Raw genomic sequence first — 17741 nt, 5'->3', positions numbered from 1 at the left:
AATCAGACATATTCAAATTCAATAGTTACTTATTCAGGAGTGTCTCAGGGGTGTGTGAGTTCACCTTTTCTTTTTAGCTTGTATACAGATGATTGTAAATCTGACAGTGTAAACACATATATACTGGAGTTCTCGGATGACACAGTGTTACTGTCTTTATTGGGGAGTGAAGATGATCTCAGTATGCATCAGTATTGTACAGATAGATTAGTGGAGTGGTGTGAGAGGAATTCACTTGTTATAAATGAAAAGATGACAAAGGAAATTATCTTTGGACTTCCAGACAACATGTATCAAACACGAGCGACTACATAATACACCGATTGAAAGAGTGTCTGCCTTTGGGTGTCTATGTGGACACTGCTTTATCATGGAGTGCACATATAGAGTATGTTTGTTGTAAAGTACAACAGCGTATTTATTTTCAAAATAATTATCAAAAACATTTTCAATACACATATATCAACGGATATCAAGGAAAGAGTTTTATTTGACTATTTACAAGGTATCTGCAGAATTCTTAAAAATCTATTTAAGGCAATTTGAAAAATTATTTCTTATACCATTTAACTTATTTAAAACTGTCTTTATCTTACAATAAATCAACATATTAGAATGATTTCTGAAGGATCATGGGACACTGAAGACTGGAGAAATGATGCTGAAAATTCAGCTTTGATCACAGGAATAAATGCTATTTTAAAGTATAGGTATTAAAATAGGAAACCAATATTAGAAATTGCAATAATATTTCACTACATCACTGTTTTTTCTGTATTTTTTAAATTAATAGAGCCTGATGAGCAAGAGACTCAAAGTCAAAGACTCAAAAACAAGGTCAATTATTTATCAGGTTTATAATATAGGCCTAACATAATATAGTATCAAAACAAACTATTTAAACTGATAGAATGGAATAGAATACAAACTGAAGCAAAACTTAAGCTGAGATCTGTAAGTTAAATATAAAACCGTGAACATATGAATTCTTCTATAGCTGTCTAAACCTCATTATGAAGTAGTTTGTACAATACTCTTGTGTACATGTTTCAGAGTTTTGTTACGTTCTTTGCCCATCCTCCGCTATTTCCAGCACTTAATCAAGCCACTCTTCTTTAATACATGAGGACGTTTTAATTCACATGTCATTGCGTTTGCGTTGTCTCTCGTGTTGAGCGCACCGCAACCATTGAAGTATTCAGCTTCTACAGCGACTCATTTGGTGCATATCGTTCTCTTTCTATGAAACCTGTAAACCGCATTCACCGCTTCGAACTCTGTCGTGACATCAGCTCTATAGCAGTTTGCCCAAGCATTGCTATTCTTTTCCTTTTACTGGTGGCATTCAATCAAATGGCTTCCCAACTCATTTTTGTGTACGAGGCACATTATTTCTTCTGCGCGGCCGCTTTGGAAGAAGAGCGCGGTCAGCTTAGAGGGAACATTGCGTGGGAGCCCAGGGCAGTGATACATTTTGGTAGCCCGACTGGAAAACAGAATAGCCCCGGGACATCGGACTAGCGATTTTGCGAGCCCTGGATTGATATCTAACTGTTCTAAGATTGTGGGTCAAATGCTTGAGCTAAGTTTTCATGAGTTGTTCAAGAAGAAAATGTTGCCCCTGACAGGTAAAATTATGTCTGATTTTTCCCATATTTGTTATGAGGAATATCAACTTTTGCTATCGAATAGAAGACTGAGAGTACCATATGCCAGACTGAACAGATTACGTAAATCTTTTGTTCATCAGTCAGTAAAATTAATTAATAAGAATAGGGGGTCCAAGTAGGTAGCACGATTCTGAGGAATGGAAGGTACTTAAACTTTTTGCATCGTAGATGGATGTGTACCAATGTGTATTTGTGTGTGTGTGTGTATTGTATTGTATAATGAGTACTGCTGTGAATTAATGTTAGACAGTAAACGCTATAGGATGCGAGACATTTTTTGGAAGAAATTCCAACAATAAAGTGAAAATTGAATATCATAACTAGTTACCTAGCTGGGGACTAATTTCAGGCGCTGCGTAATATCACTGCGCCTGTTGCATCCATGATACAGCAGCAAAGTTCCTTGATTATTACGCTGGAATGAGAGTACAGTTCCTAGCCATAATCGGCCTAGAAAATCACAACTTTTCATTTTCCGTCAGTCTTAGTACACGATGTAACTACAGAAGAGTCGAGCTTTAAATAGGAAAAATATCAATACTCTTTGGTTATTTTTGAGCGAGATGCTAATGGTCTAATCCGATTCAATGATCTATGCTAAGATAAGCTAAAAGTGCTACCGCCAGACCCGGAGATCGGCTGAATGGATTCAAAAACAGTAAAACTAAACTGTTTAACTCTTGGGGACTAGGAAAATGAGACCTATTTCCAAAAAAAGTGGAGTGTTCCTTTAAGTGAAGGCGTATGTTACCGCAAACATGAGTCCAGGGTTAAGTACATACTAGATCTCAGGTTAGATGGAGCATGGGGCACATCAGGTGAGTTTCTAGATTTCTGACTAATTGCTTGACTTTAAGTTGTTATGCAGTCGCATTAACTATGGGGGGGCTAGATAAAATGCTGTTTTATGAAAGGAAATATTTGCATGGTTCGGGCATATTTCATAGTACTAGTCATAACCTCTGATTGTCTAAGCTTTATTCAAGTTGTTATATAGTTAGACTAACTATAGGGGGCTAGATAAAAACACTATTGAAATATCATAGTGCTAGCCATAACCTCTGATTATTGTTGGAGCTTTAACTAAGTTGTTACATAGACCAGGGGTTCCCAAACTTTTCCATTCCACGACCCACCTAGACAAGTATAATCTATTTTAAGACCCACCAAAATATTTGAGATCAAAAAACGATTGACCTTACTATAAGCTTAATCATAATTAAAATGATTATTAATTAAAAAAAAAAAATGATTTTATAGTACCACTTCGCTACTAACATTTCTTTTTTATTTCTTAATTTACAGACGTTAATGAGTCTATGAAATATGTCCATAAATCCTCGAAAACGCGCTACTCCGGTGCGGCTATGAACTGTAATCTGCGAGTGTTGTTAAACTCTCTAACTGTTGTTAAACAAGTAAGGGTTCAGCGCAGAAAATGCCTTCACAACCCAACACTTTTTTTTTTTTTTTGCAAAGCATAAGAAGTGAAGCAGAATTCTCTCAAACAGTTTGGAGATTAAAATAATTGTAAAAAATAATAAACAGATGCGTCTCATTTTAAAAAAACACTAAAAACTGAAATGACAAATTTACTTCAGCCAGAAATTTACTTTTGCGATGTTAAATAAATGTTCAGCTATATCTTCAAAAGATTTTTTAACTTTGGTACATTTTTTTTCTCTATATAGTGATGATATGGCAAGGAAATAATAGGAAATTTAGTAAATTCTGTTATGCTAGCATGTGGAAATGTTTGTATAGTGCTACAAATAAATGTGAAATGCTTTTTACAGACAGTTTATGGATTAAATGCATAAGGAACAAATGACGAAGGATGAAGGAACGAAAACAACAAACTCCTTATATCTCTTGGAAAGACGATAGAAATGCATGAACATAACTACCTGAAACAGTTTTTGCAACATTTGAATTTCCCCGTGTATTCAATCTGATGCAGAACACATCGCAGTGAAGTGAGCGAGTTTCTTCTCATTAATAATGCAGACCGAGCATTTTAATAATGAACTGCTGCTCTGAGACCCTCACTGTTATTACAACTCATGTGCGCCCGCGCTTCAAAACACACAACGCATGTTTTAAATCCCGGTCTTTGCGATTCGAATATCACATTGAGCAATATCGCAATTCGTAATTAATCTTTGTATAACGTCCAGCCCTAGGAACTGTGTGTGTATCATTTAGCTGCCACCAAGTGGCTTTGTGCGACCCACCTTGTCCCACTCTGCGACCCACAGGTGGGTCACGACCCACAGTTTGAAAACCCCTGACATAGACTGTAGGGGGCCAAACAGAACCACTATTTAAAAATGACAAGCATGATGCGGTCTTTTAAATAGTTAGTCATAACCTCTGACTGCTGATCAGACTGGAGGATTTGTGACCGTGGGGCCCATGTAAAACGGCCGACGTGAGGCACCCTGAGTGACATAGATTCCTAATGAATGAGTAAATATAAAGTAAAGAGTTAACTAGAATAATCAAATGTCAGAAGAATACTAATTAGAAACAGACAAACAACCAATTTGTATTTCAACCTAATTGCGAGGTCATAATAAAATAGAGTCAGATTAAATAATAAAATGGAGTCAGCTTTGAATTTAACCTAAATTTCATAACTTTGCGCGCTGAAAAGACCGAACACACAGGAAACCTTCAGCCACTATTGGATACCTTCCTTGGACCAATTCGTGGACCTTACACCATGTAATGTTGGTGCTACACACGTTTCAGATGACAAGCCACATTTGAGGTTGACGATCGAAAGGAACGTTTGCGTGTTCTGACCAATTTACTGTAATCACCACATAGACCAGCTGTTAATAATCCGTCCATCACGGAGTGTGTGACTTTGCCACTTCCTGTGGGTTTTTTTCTGTGATTAAGCGACTAATGAAATTTTGACCGACTTATGCTGCCTTCACGTGCTATCGCAATTCTCATAAGTACGCGTTTCCTAATCAGAAATTGGACGGCCTCTCAAGTCTTGCACATTTATATTTATGACCTGCACATTTATATTTTTTATCTTTATTTTATTTAATTTTTTCTTCTACTTTTCTTTTTCTTAATATTTGTATACTTTATAATTGGGGAATTACACGTGGGGAAGTCGTGGCCTAATGGTTAGAGAGTTGGACTCGTGATCTAAAGGTTGCGGGTTCGAGTCTCCGGCCGGCAGGAATTGTAGGTGGGGGGAGTGAATGTCCAGCGCTCTCTCCACCCTCAATACCACGACCGAACCCCCAACTGCTCCCCGGGCAGCATAAAATGGCTGCCCACTGCTCCGGGTGTATGTTCACGGTGTGTGTGTGTTCACTGCTGTGTGTGTGCACGTTGGATGGGTTAAATGCAGAGCACGAATTCCGAGTATGGGTCACCATACTTGGCTGAATGTCACTTCACTTCACTAATTGCACTGTCCTTGGAGCGGACCTGACCTACATTTCACTGCTGGTTATACTCTGTATAATTGTGTATGTGACAAATAAAAATCTTGAATCTTGAAATCTTGAATTTACTACTGGGAAATTCTGAAATAATTTTGATACCAAAGTTTCCGAGTTGGGCGGGTCATAAACTTTAAACATGGTGGAGGGGACAACCATTGCTGCTGTCAATGCTGTTCTCACAACAACTACATCCTTTTGTCTTGACGCTAAAGTAGTGCATTTTTAGGCTACATATGAACGATCATTTGAATCATATTGTATGTTTTATAAGCAGTGAAATAAGCATGTATTTGACCGAAATTTCAGAACTGTCCACAAACTGCATGTGTCGCGCAGTGAATGTTTATATGATTGTCAACCAATGGGATGCAACATTTGATTTTTTTCTGACATTAAAGCACTTGAATACAACAAGCTCGAAATCACAACTTTATAAGTGAGGAAACAGGACATTTCCGATAGCATGTGAAGGCAGCGTAAGCCTCTTCTGGTCAACTAACCTAATCCCTACCACACACAGCCACACTTTTTTTTAATTTTTTTTTTTAACAATAGCCAAACCGAAACTCCAAGTCATTTTCTCCGAAATAGAGAGCATGTACCAGAGGTTTGACCCAAAACTTTTGAACAGTAATGTATGCGCATTTGTATGTGCATGTTCCTCTGAAGGTTTTTTCCCCTTCATAACCTAAAATCTTAGGTAGTTTCCTTGCCACGTTTTAATGTGCAATTTTCTGTGAATCTGCTTTGAAACTTATATTCTAACACCACTATACAAGTTGATCTTAAATCTCTGTGGACTTACTGCATGTAACAGTGATCTGTATAACACATCCTTCTTCCCGTCGGTAGTCTCATCCAGTTTACGACGAATGAAAAACCCTCCGAGTTTCCGTATTAGTGTGCTAAGGAAGTACAACGCATACATACCTTGTGTTATATTCATATATCAGTTTGACTGTCTATTGTCGAAATACAGTGTATCTTAAAAAGTAACAACAAGATCATCATGACTTTGTACCTTAAGATGGGGATGTTAAGGTTGTTGCCAGCTGCGATGTGAGGGGCTTTGATGTTGTGACAAAACAGGATGAAGGTGATGAGCAGGTAGTCTATGTGGGACTTGTGAACAGGAAGGAAGACCAAGGGAACATTGTACTAGAAGACACACAATAAAATGTTTGTTATACTTCTAGATAACTGTATAAATCTACACCTGTAATTGTCCACCCATTATATTACATTAAATATACATAAAAAAGGTGGTGGACAGACATTGTTTGTTAATGAACTGTTTATCTGTATATCTTCTTGTAATAATCTGTGGTTGTTTTGGGAGTTGTTACAGTATGTGTGGTAGTGCAGATAAGAAGAAATGTCCATGTTGGGTGGGAATAGGCCATGTAAATGTCTGACCTCAGATGCTGCTTTCTTCAGCATCTCCAGCTGACCTTTATGGATCTGAATGCTCCAGAAGAATCCATTAAACAATTTCAACAACACCCATCCTGTTAATCTAAGAGACATACAAGAAAGAGAAGATGTAGGATTTGTTTCTAATCAGTGAATAAATTACAAAACCAAAATTATATTTCTCCTTAAAAATAAAAAAAAATGTATACTATTTAAAATTTAAATGTCTATTTTGATTCAGAAAAGACACATTAAATCTATCAAAAGTGAGAGTAAAGATTTTTACATGGTTACAAAAGATTTCTATTTTAAATAAATGTTCTTTTGAACTTGAAAAATCCTGAAAAGATACATACATCACGGTGTCCACAAAAATATTAATCAGCACAACTGTTTTCAACACTGATAATATGAAAACATCTTAAAGGGTTAGTTCACCCAAAAATGAAAATTAGCCTGTTTTTTTACTCACTCTCGAGGAATCATAGGTGTATATGACTTTCTTCTTTCAGACGAATCCAATCGGAGTTATATTCGGAGGTGGTGATGGCGCAGTGGATAAGACACATGCCTTTGGTGTGAGAGACCCGGGTTCGAATCCACTGTGAGACACCAATGTGTCCCTGAGCAAGACACTTAACTCCTAGTTGCTCCAGAGGCGTGCGACCTCTGACATATATAGCAATTGTAAGTCGCTTTGGATAAAAGCGTCAGCTAAATGAATAAATGTAAATGTATATTAAAAATTGTCCTGGCTCTTCCAAGCTTTATCATTGCAGTGGTTGGGTGCTTTTTGATCTACAGTCCACAAGACGTCAAATAAAAAGCATGCATCCATAATAAAACATGCATCACACGGCTCCGGGGTGTGAATAAAGGCCTCCTGTAGCGAATCCATGCATTTTTAAAACTTAATAAAGACTTTATCACTTCACCTTCCGGCGGATGACGTAGGACGTGGGCGTTGCGTGATTAGTGACGAACGCAGAGAGAGAGAAAAAAAAGCTGGTCATGAATTAGAAGTACAAACCAAGGTTTTGTAAAGAAAAATGCTGGAGGATTTTGATATAAGCCAAGAGGAGACTGGTTTTCCTTCGCAAAAGTAAGGAAACTTGTGAGACTAGCATATCTCAGAGGCTTGCGCGCACGATGCATACGTTCTACATCATCCGCCTGGAACGGCTTCCATGTATGACAGATAGCGGAAGTGATAGAAAAGTGTTTCTTACGTTGGAAATATGGATATTTTTCTTACAAAAACGCATGGATTTGCAACAGGAGGCCTTTATTCACGCCTCGGAGATGTGTGATGCACGTTTTATTATGGATGCGCGCTTTTTATTTGATGTCTTGTGGGCTGTAGAACAAAAAGCACCCACGCATTGCAATGATAATGCTTGGAAGAGCCAGGACAATTTTTAAAGTGTCCCTATTATGGATTTTTGAAAAGTACCTTTCATGCAGTGTGTAACACAGCTCTAATTGAATGAAAACATCCTGCAAAGTTTTAATACCTGCTTCTGTCTGCTAATCAAACCAGGGTTCCCACTCTAAGTCAAATGTCAAATTCCCTGACTTTTCCCTGACTTTCACTGACTAAAAAGCTGAATTTCCATGACCTATAATGAATGGAAAAACAGGCCGCTGTTGTGCTGAGCCTTTTTTTTTTTGTTGTTGTTGCTTTTTTACCTTTAAATGCTCTTTGATATTTTTTACACTTTTTTTTTTTAAACTCAGTCTTTGAAGAGGTCATTTTGTAGCCAAAGCTACAGTGGCCGAGAGAGCTCAACGCGCTGCAACTTCAGAAAACACATACAAATAGAAAAAGCACCAGCAAATCAAGAAAACATCTTCATCAGTTTGACAGCAGGTGGTGCAAATGCTCACAATACAACCAAATACATTTTATATGCAGTGCGTTTCTTATTTTGGTTGTGTTGTGAGCATTTGCAGCGTGTGTGTTGTCAAATTGACGAAAGTTGTTTTCTTAATTTGCAGGCGTTTTTTTTCTATTTGCAGTGCGTTTCTTTCTTTTTTTTTTTTTGGTTGTGTTGTGAGCATTTGCAGCGTGTGCGTTGTAAAATTGAGGAAGTTGTTTTCTTAATTTGCAGGTTATTTTTCTATTTGCAATGCGTTGAGATCTTTCGGTCACTGTACAAAGCTCCCAAAAATTTAAATTTTCTGGCATATTTGCCTTTGTTAACCGGTACAGCCTGGTGGCCTGGTGACTGCATTTGACATCGTGATAGCCAGTTGACGAGTGGGAAGGGAATAAGATGGCGCTGAAAAAATAGCCCAGGGCTCAATGCTAAGGATTTTTTCAGTGGTTAAAATTATTACTTGCCCTGTTAATATTTTCACTAGCCTTGCCACAAAAAATAAATAAATAAAATAAAATAGTTGCTGTTATCAACTTTGATTTTTGTATTCTAATAAATAAACTTATGACACCAATATTTTAGATACCAAATTTTTTTTACAAATCTCGATTTCAATGTTAATACCACAGCAAAAAAAAAAAAAAAAATATATATAAGTATATATATAAGTTCAGTATCTAATATAAAGTTCAAACATCATTAAAGATAAATAAGAACAAATGAACAAATTGCAAGTAATAGCTAAATTAAATATATTGCACAAAGATAGAAATAAAATTTTGCTTAAGTTTTTATGTTTGTAGATGTTCAGGTACAGAAATTGAATAATTACTTATGAAATAACATTTGCATATTCTTCACTCTGTGTTGCAACTTGATTTTGCATTGCCATTTGAAATTAGTGGCAAGGCAACCACTGCATTTTAATCATGAATCAATCCAAAAAAAAAAAAAAAAATGCAATGTTTTTAATTTATTTTAGACTGCATAATTTCAAAATCTGAAGAAACAGAATGGTGTGACTTTAGCTTTGTGAAATTATGCTACGTGAAACAGAAACAGCAGACGGGCTGAATGAGACTCTTTGACAGCAGGTGGGCTTATGGAACAGTGATAAAGCATTTCCTTGGTTACCACTATAAACACAGCAGTGCTGCGCTATTAACACTCATTTAAATGCATTATACAGAGGCAAGATGAAAAGAAAACGCCGTGTAAACTTTTCTGAAAACAACCAGTTCCCCTCAGAAACACATTCAAATAAAATTCAATGTTTAGGATTCCTATATTTTGCACATTTTGAATCTTGTTCTGCCTGGTATGGTATTTTCTCCTCTTTGCGTCCGTCTTCAGCATCTCTGGCCTCTGTTAATGGCCGTTTACAGACTAATTAAATATAGATTAATCATTGTTAAAGCTACAAAGTTACTTGCAAGACGGGCATTTTTATACTTTTGTATATATTTGTCCATTCAGGTGCAAGAAAGATGCTGTGAGAAACTCAATTCAGGGCTCACGCGTGTCCGAGACGCTGCTGTCTGTACACGCTGTTTACACAGGTCACAGCGCGCAACTACTGAATGGAGTTGACGAACAAAAATCCCTTATATTCCATGACTTGGACGAAAAATATATAAAATTCCCTGACTTTCAATGTCTGGAATAGACCTTTTAAAATTCCATATTCCAGAAATTCCATGACCCGTGGGAACCCTGTCAAACAACACCACAGCTTTAACAAAGATTAATCTGTATTTAACTTATGCAGTAAGTATTATTGTGTTGTTTTACACTTAATTTTTACATTTCTGCACCTGAATACTACTGTTACTGACTTTATAATTTTACGTTGTAGGCTGTTCTTCTATGCTTGTAATTTGTGCAATTGTTCTTGTTTTATTACTGACTTTAATAGTTAAGCTGGTAGTTTCTGCTGGGGTATAGAGGTACTTAAAGTAAGCTTTTAATAATTAACGAAAAGCAAACTTTTTTTGCTGATCCAAAAAATTATCCAATCCATGACTCAAAATCTGTAGTATGATCCGAACCGCGAGTTTTGTGATCCTTTGCACAACTAATGTCAACCTGTCGCTGGGGACTTCCAGAACCAAAATATGAACCTTTCATAACTCATAATAAGGGCACTTTAATATAACTCCGATTGGATTCGTCTGAAAGAAGAAAGTCATATACATCTTGGATGGCTCGAGGGTGAGTATAAAACAGGCTAATTTTCATTTTTGGGTGAATTAAAGCACCAATAAGCACCAATCAGCATATTAAAATGATTTATGAAGGACCATGTGACACTGACAACTGGAATAATGGCTGCTGAAATGCTTTTGAAAATTCAACTTTGCCATGACATAAATAAATTACATTTTAAAATACGTAAAAATATAAAATGACTATTAAATTCTAATAATATTTCAAAATATTACCGTTTTGTTTCATTTTTGATCAAATAAATGCAGCCTAGTTTTAAATAATATTATTAGAATAATAGAATTGATAGTTATTCCATAAATATTAAAAAAGTAAATTTGCATTTAAATTCATCGGTTGCTGTTTTGTAAATTGTAGCTTTGCTCAGAGCATTTTGTGAAAACTGTACCTGATGAAGGCAGGTGAGATGTTGGCAACCATTTCCTGCAGGAATCCTCTGGTCTTCCGTCTAACTTTACTGACAGCTTTGGAATCCACTCCAGACTCAGCATCTGTGCTGGCACCCTCGGATGCTACCTCCACGATAGCACTTTCCAGCCTACAGCAATAACACTCACAGTCAATCTGCATACTATGATGCATTCCTGCTGCTTAGAAACAGACCTTTACATTGCACTTGTTCCTTGCTTTTAAACACTTGGTACCTGCTGTTGTTAAGCACGTTCTCCACCACATTGCGAGCAAACATGTCTTTCCGGACATCTCTCTCCAAGACAAACAGCACATAACTCAGCCTCCGTGCAAGCCAACCTCTGTGTCTGCAGTATACAAAATACAAGATAGCTAAGTATGGAACGTTTTAAAGAGTATTAATGTATAGTATATTTAACTTAAAGGAATATTTCAACAAAAAATTAAGAATTCTGTCATTTACCAACTCATTCTCATGTTGCTCCTTCTATGGAACATGAAATTGGATAAAATCATGAAAAACCTTCTTAATGATTTGTTTCTGAATCAGACTGATTTGATTGACTCAATGATTCAGTTTCAATAGTTCTCCTTTTTGTGCAATTTTTGGAGCCATTTGCTAGAACCCTTCATGCTGATCAATATCAAATTATTCCTGCTGTATTAAGCACTGTCCTCTTCCTCCCCTGATTGGCAGTACCAGCTCAGACCATCTTTGGTCCATGTCATGTGATCTAGGTACATAATATCCCCTGACAGTGTTAATAATTTATTTCCTGACTTTCCACTCCTCACAGAAACCTACAACCTTCCATTTGACACTTGAATGTAAACACACAGCGGATCATCTGGTGGGGAAACTACATCTGACCAACTATGGTATTAATGGTGCATCTCAAACTAAACTAGGTTAATGAATTGTACTATACAGCAAGCAACTAAGCAATGTGAATATTCTCATAAATAATGAGGGAAGTGGTCATGCATTCATACCCATCAGGTCTATGGCCAAAAGAGGTTGATGTTTACCTTGTGTGCGTTTCATTGATGTAAATCACATTACGGAGCCCTAGTGAAGGGATGCTGGGATTGAACAGCCTCTCCTGGAACACATAATTGTAGTAACAGTCAAACTACAGATGTTTCTTACACATGTGCATTCGATCAACATGCCAAAGCTTTGACAAACTAACCTGACTCAGGGGAGTGCAAGAGTGACAGCATCTTCCAACAAATGGTCTCTTCCTGTTCAGCAGACCCTCCTTCCATGTGGTGGTCACAGAACGAAGGACAGAGGGGCTGGAGCTTCTGTCCTACATGACAAATACAATGTTTAATGTACAAAAGATCACTGCAACAAGATAAATCTTATTAATCTAACCTTCCAAAAACGTTCCAATTGTTGACATTAGTTGGGCTATGTATTAGGTATCATGAACTAACAGTTAACAAAATATTTACAGCATGTATTAATCTAGATTAATGCTATTTCTTTATATATTTCATTGTTAATTTAAACAATTTGAAATGTAAAAAATAAATATTAATCTATATAAATAAAAGCTGTAAAACATTGTCTTTCAATTTGTTTTTGTTTTTTTTCAACTGACATTCTGGTACTTCTACTGTGTAGATATCATTAAAGTCTATAGCACAAACAGCACAGGACAAGTTACACACTGATGTTTAATACTTAAGGGTTTGTTCAAATCTTTTAAGCATAAGCAATAACAGTGATGCTTTCTTTAGTATGCCCTCCATACTCACTTGGTCCTCACCGGGATGCTTCAGACAACCACTTCCTGCGTCAGGATTATTGGCCAGAAGAATGTTATCTGGACCCCCCAGAACCATGCGGACATCCATCACCTCTCTTCAAACCACACATCAACAACAAAACTGTGGGAGGGAAAGAAAACCAGAGAATAAGCAGAGGTCCATTGCCGCCCTCTGTGATGTAGCTCAAAGCATGGACAAGCTCTGGTTACAGCTTTTCACAATAGATCACCGCAGCCGGCAAAATATTCCACAGAAAGCTAGAACGTGAAACCATTGTGTCTTCTATTCGACACGGCACCTCCAGCTCAACTGCAGCTGAATACCAGGAATGTCAGACGATGCGTTTCAGCCAATCACAGCAAACAAATAAGGTTCGCCAAACCTGCTGCGGTGGTTTCAGGTGAGCTGATCGTTCTGACAAAGATTTCAGGAAGAACGGCAACAAAACAAGCAGACCTTAGTTGCAGTTTAGTGCATCATGGCTCCGTCTACTTTCCTGATCTTCGCCGCCATGGGATAAAGAAAACTGACAGGCTTGACAACAGCTCAAAGCACATGAGACACCATCAGTTAAACTAACCTCACGGTTGCCAAAAGACACGACCACTCTTCTTACCTCTGCATCTCTTTCATAATGTCACGTGGCTACATAATCTCTTGTTTTTATCTGCTGATTTGCTGACCCGTGGATGAGAGAGTCTACTCTCCGGTGTCATGATAAAGCGCTACATCCTCCCGCCTGCGGAAAACACACTGAAATATAAAGGGGGCTGATGGAAGCATACAATATATTGCAGCTGTCCAGAGGTAAACTGGAAGGGTGATAGTCACAGCAAAACCAACCGGTGCCTGTGCTCCAGCAAAGCGACATATTTATGGATGACGAGCTGTGGAAAAAAAGCTTGTGCCAAATTGAGGGTGCAGAATGTACCCTTTGAAAATCACATGAGAGATCTGCACATGTTCAGTGCATCAAGAACCTCACTTCCAACAAATAGATGAGAAAGCTATTTGAAACATACTTGTTTGTCTTTCTAACTAACATTTGGTTGTGGCATAAAAACAAAAGGTGAGGAGGAGGAACTTTTTTTATTTCCTCTTGTGATTAAACAAAGTGTACTGTTGTCTGTATTACTATGGGTTCTTCTTATTTCCTCGGTGACTGCACTTCTTCAAAACACCCCATCAGCAGCTCACAAGGGCATTACAGAAGCCACAATGGGTATTAAACAGGGACACAGTGTGTCAAAATAGTGTTTTGTTCTCCTTTGGCCAGACGTTCACTTGCCATTTTAACCTGCAACTACAAGAAAACATCAGAATTACGGAAGAAAAACTAAATAAAAAAAATAAAAATCACACAGACCTTTTTGGGAAAAAACAAACAAAACAATTTCAGAATTGAGAGAAAAAAGGCTGAATTATAAGATACATTTAGAATCAGAATTGTGCAAATCAGAGAAAAACTTTTTTTTTTTTGGTGGAAACGGGCTTCCATACAAATCAAAGGATCCCACACCAGTAGGTGTTAATAAAACTCACTTATAATTATTTTAATATTATGGCTGATAATTGACAAATGGCTGATATTAATACAAAAAAATACAATAAAAGTAAATATATTTTTAAATGCTATAAGTGAATTGAAAATTGTGATAATGTAAAATATGAAAAATAGATAATTTTGAAATCTGTAAGATTCAACAAACATTTCAATAATTACAAGTGTTTTTAAATATTAATTTTACATGAGCATTAGATGACAGCAAAGCAATCTAAATTTAAAAATAGCAGATATTAGTATGCACAACTGAATACCTAATAGACAACACAATTTTTTTTATTATTATTTCAATATCAGCCAGTAACTGATAATACTGCCTATATTGCGCATGTCTAGTCATAACTGTGCCTTAATATTCCAATCATAATACACTTTAATCACTTTTGCCTATAGTTCTTGGCTGACAGTAATGTAATTAAGATGACTCAATCACATGCTCTCATTAGAGTGGAAGTGGGTCAAGCAGAAGAGTGGGTCTTTGAATGAATGACTGGAGCAAACCAAGCTGGCAGTAGGGTGGGAGGAAAAGATGGGATAATCTCTTTCACAATGAATAACAACCCCAAGCAAGACTCAAAGAACATGCTGATCGAGCCTGGAGAGAAAGAGAAAGAGAGAGGTGTAAAGCGAGCCACAACGCAGCTGCTAAATGAGAGTTCACTGAACTCTGAAAGCCCTGCCTGCATTGCCTGATGTGATCTAAACCAATAGGCGACCAGAACAGAACACTGATGAGAAAAGATAAAAGATGACCACGTTTTCTGAGAAAGTCTGGCTGGGTGTCAAAGCCCACAGAGAGGAGACCTGCTCAAAGAGACAAAGTGAAAAATAGCCCTGGACTGGTTGTGAAACTTTAAAAAGTTGCTGAATGGGCCATGTCTGAAAATAGTTCTGTATGATCTACATTTTTAAAGCAATCTTTAGTGGCTTCACAACTTTAAAATGACAAACTGATCCTATAAATAATATTTGCCCACTTAGATTACCTACTATGTACCAAACTAGAGCTATACATTTTACTGTTTTCATTGTGGATTAGAGAATTTTCCTTTACAGTTTGTTATGGAGTAAAAAAAAAGGCATCTACACTGTCAACAAACACACACTCCATGTCAATGGTGATGTACGCCAGAGTAGCTGCCACTAGATTTTAAACAATCAAATTTGATGGGTAAATCCACCAGCAATGCAGGGCAGTGGGTTAATCTGTCTCGCAATCTGTTCATCTGAACTATAAAACCAGAAGAAAAAAGAACAAGCACATGGAGACACACACACAAGGCAATGACAATCCCGATGTTTTCTTCAGAATTGTGATGCACGTTTAAGTGTAATTGATTGACATAAAATAAAAAAAAATAGAAGTAGACCAGGGCGTTGCATTAGTTATTGATTGGATTTTCAGATGTGGCACGCAAAAATGTTGGCCAATGAACGTGAACTTGATGGGGCTTGTTTAAGCGGACTAAATGAGACATCCTGCATACGTCACGAGAGAGAAGTCTGTTGTTTTCAACAGAAGATCCAGTTATGACATTCTGATTAAACATAACAAGGTCAATACATTTTTAATTGTTCACAAGATCTATAACATGCATTTAGAAAAATAGAGAGGATGAATTTTTCATTTTGTGCTTTAAGTGTCACATTTAAACTAAGTAAAAATAATTTATAAATATCTGTATCTCCATCTATACTGTAATTTTGGCATGTCCTGCCAACAACAAAACAATATTTGGTTCCAGTTAATCTAAGTGAAAGCTTCTGGCTCCGTTACCACTCAGGTGCAGATTATTCAGTTTATATTAATATTAGTTTTTTTTCAGTACACATTATGTCTATTTAATTTTTATGTGCATTTAATGTTAATTGCAGAAAAAATTCCACAAGTAAAACTAAACAAGATGGTATAGCCTAAATGACAGACCCTATGATCAAACAGCTCACATGATTTTCTGTCTGACCTCCTAAAGGTTATTCATACCTTTCACTGACCATTTGCTAAAAATACTTAGAGTTCCAGGCCCTATGTTATGAGTGCACGCGTCTCCGCTGATGTCCTCTCTCTCCCTCGCTACTGTAAGTTAGCTGCATGCCTGCCTTTAACCGAGTCTTTATCAACTCAAACACGTTAGGCTCGAGCAAACTGCCAAGATCAGTCTTATCTCTTGAGCCGCATGCAGAGTCGGGACGTTTCGCCCTGAAAGCACTGCAATTGTAAACGGTGCGTTTTCAATAAAGCGACGGGGTTAGCGTTACACAGTTAAGTTACTAAAGGTTTTTATAACGACACTGACTGTAAGCGGTCAACCCCAAAATAACATACATTTTAATTTAAATGTACTGTCATTTGGTTTTGCCGGTTCGCTGCATTGCTAGCTTTCCCTTATGCTAGCTTGCTTTGCTAACCAACCAACCCATGCGCCCACCTTCATTTGCGCATCAAAACGAAACGGAATCCACGGATAAAACGAGGAAAGTTTTACCTCAAGAAAATGCCTTAGTTGCACCATTACTGATGAAAACTGACGTCTTTTGCGAACTGGAAACCAGCACTCGTCCTTGAAACTGCCCACAACGCAGCACTGCACTGCACTTCTGGGGAAAGATGTATGACAGGAGCTTTTTTTCCGCTGCCCTACGCTGTTATCATGGCAGTGCTGTAATTCTGGGTAAATTCTGACCACTAAGGGTCGTATTAACATAGATTGTGTGAAAAGGTCAGACTCACCCAGCTAAAGTTGTAGTGTGGTTAACATTACCTGAAGAGACGTTCACGGAGTCATATATATATATATATATATAGAGAGAGAGATTGGTGCTCATACCTCAAACGGAAATTGAGAAGTTGCTATGTAAATTTACGTAAATTGTTAAGTAGCCTATAGCGTTTATCTAGCACCTTGCAAAATAATAATAATAATAATAATAACAACGATAATAATAATCAATAAATAAAAATAACGTTTTTATGGGATCTGTATACCCAATTGTAAATTATTCTTAATAGAGATGGAACCGTTAAAAAAAGCCCTTAATGTTAATTAATAACAAAAAGAATGGAAGTTTGTTCAATTTCATGGAGAATTTTTTGTAATGTAATATTCCCGCTTTGTAGTTCAAATTTAATGTATTCTTTGAATAGGCTATGTCTTTAGGGAAAGGAAAGAAATATATTTTTTTTCTTCTTTTTTTCCAGTTCTCTGAATGTTTATGGTCATGTTATAATGTAAACATCCTTTATGTATATTTGTTGAAATTGATGATGTTAATTTTGTCTGAAAAAATAAAAATAAAAATTTAATTAAAAATTAAATGACGTGCT

At 36.9% G+C, this 17741-nt stretch overlaps 1 protein-coding gene across 1 annotated transcript in view; it reads right to left on the bottom strand.

Moving 5' to 3' along the window:
- Positions 1 to 17273, bottom strand: part of LOC306852658 (glycerol-3-phosphate acyltransferase 1, mitochondrial-like) — a 35085-nt gene extending 17812 nt beyond the window's left edge. The window contains exons 1-10 of the mRNA XM_079389661.1: positions 17148 to 17273; positions 16903 to 17014; positions 12841 to 12972; positions 12267 to 12386; positions 12103 to 12176; positions 11307 to 11420; positions 11051 to 11200; positions 6560 to 6659; positions 6165 to 6301; positions 5949 to 6048 (exon numbers count right to left, since the gene is read on the bottom strand). Coding sequence (XP_079245787.1) covers positions 5949 to 6048; positions 6165 to 6301; positions 6560 to 6659; positions 11051 to 11200; positions 11307 to 11420; positions 12103 to 12176; positions 12267 to 12386; positions 12841 to 12939 — 894 coding nt within the window. The 5' untranslated portion in view covers positions 12940 to 12972; positions 16903 to 17014; positions 17148 to 17273. The remainder of the gene's footprint in view (positions 1 to 5948; positions 6049 to 6164; positions 6302 to 6559; positions 6660 to 11050; positions 11201 to 11306; positions 11421 to 12102; positions 12177 to 12266; positions 12387 to 12840; positions 12973 to 16902; positions 17015 to 17147) is intronic.
- Positions 17274 to 17741: the final 468 nt, after the last annotated feature.

Source organism: Barbus barbus (assembly GCF_936440315.1).
Source record: "Barbus barbus genome assembly, chromosome: 32".
Classification (NCBI taxonomy): Eukaryota; Metazoa; Chordata; class Actinopteri; order Cypriniformes; family Cyprinidae; genus Barbus; species Barbus barbus.
This window is presented reverse-complemented; position numbering and strand designations above follow the sequence as displayed.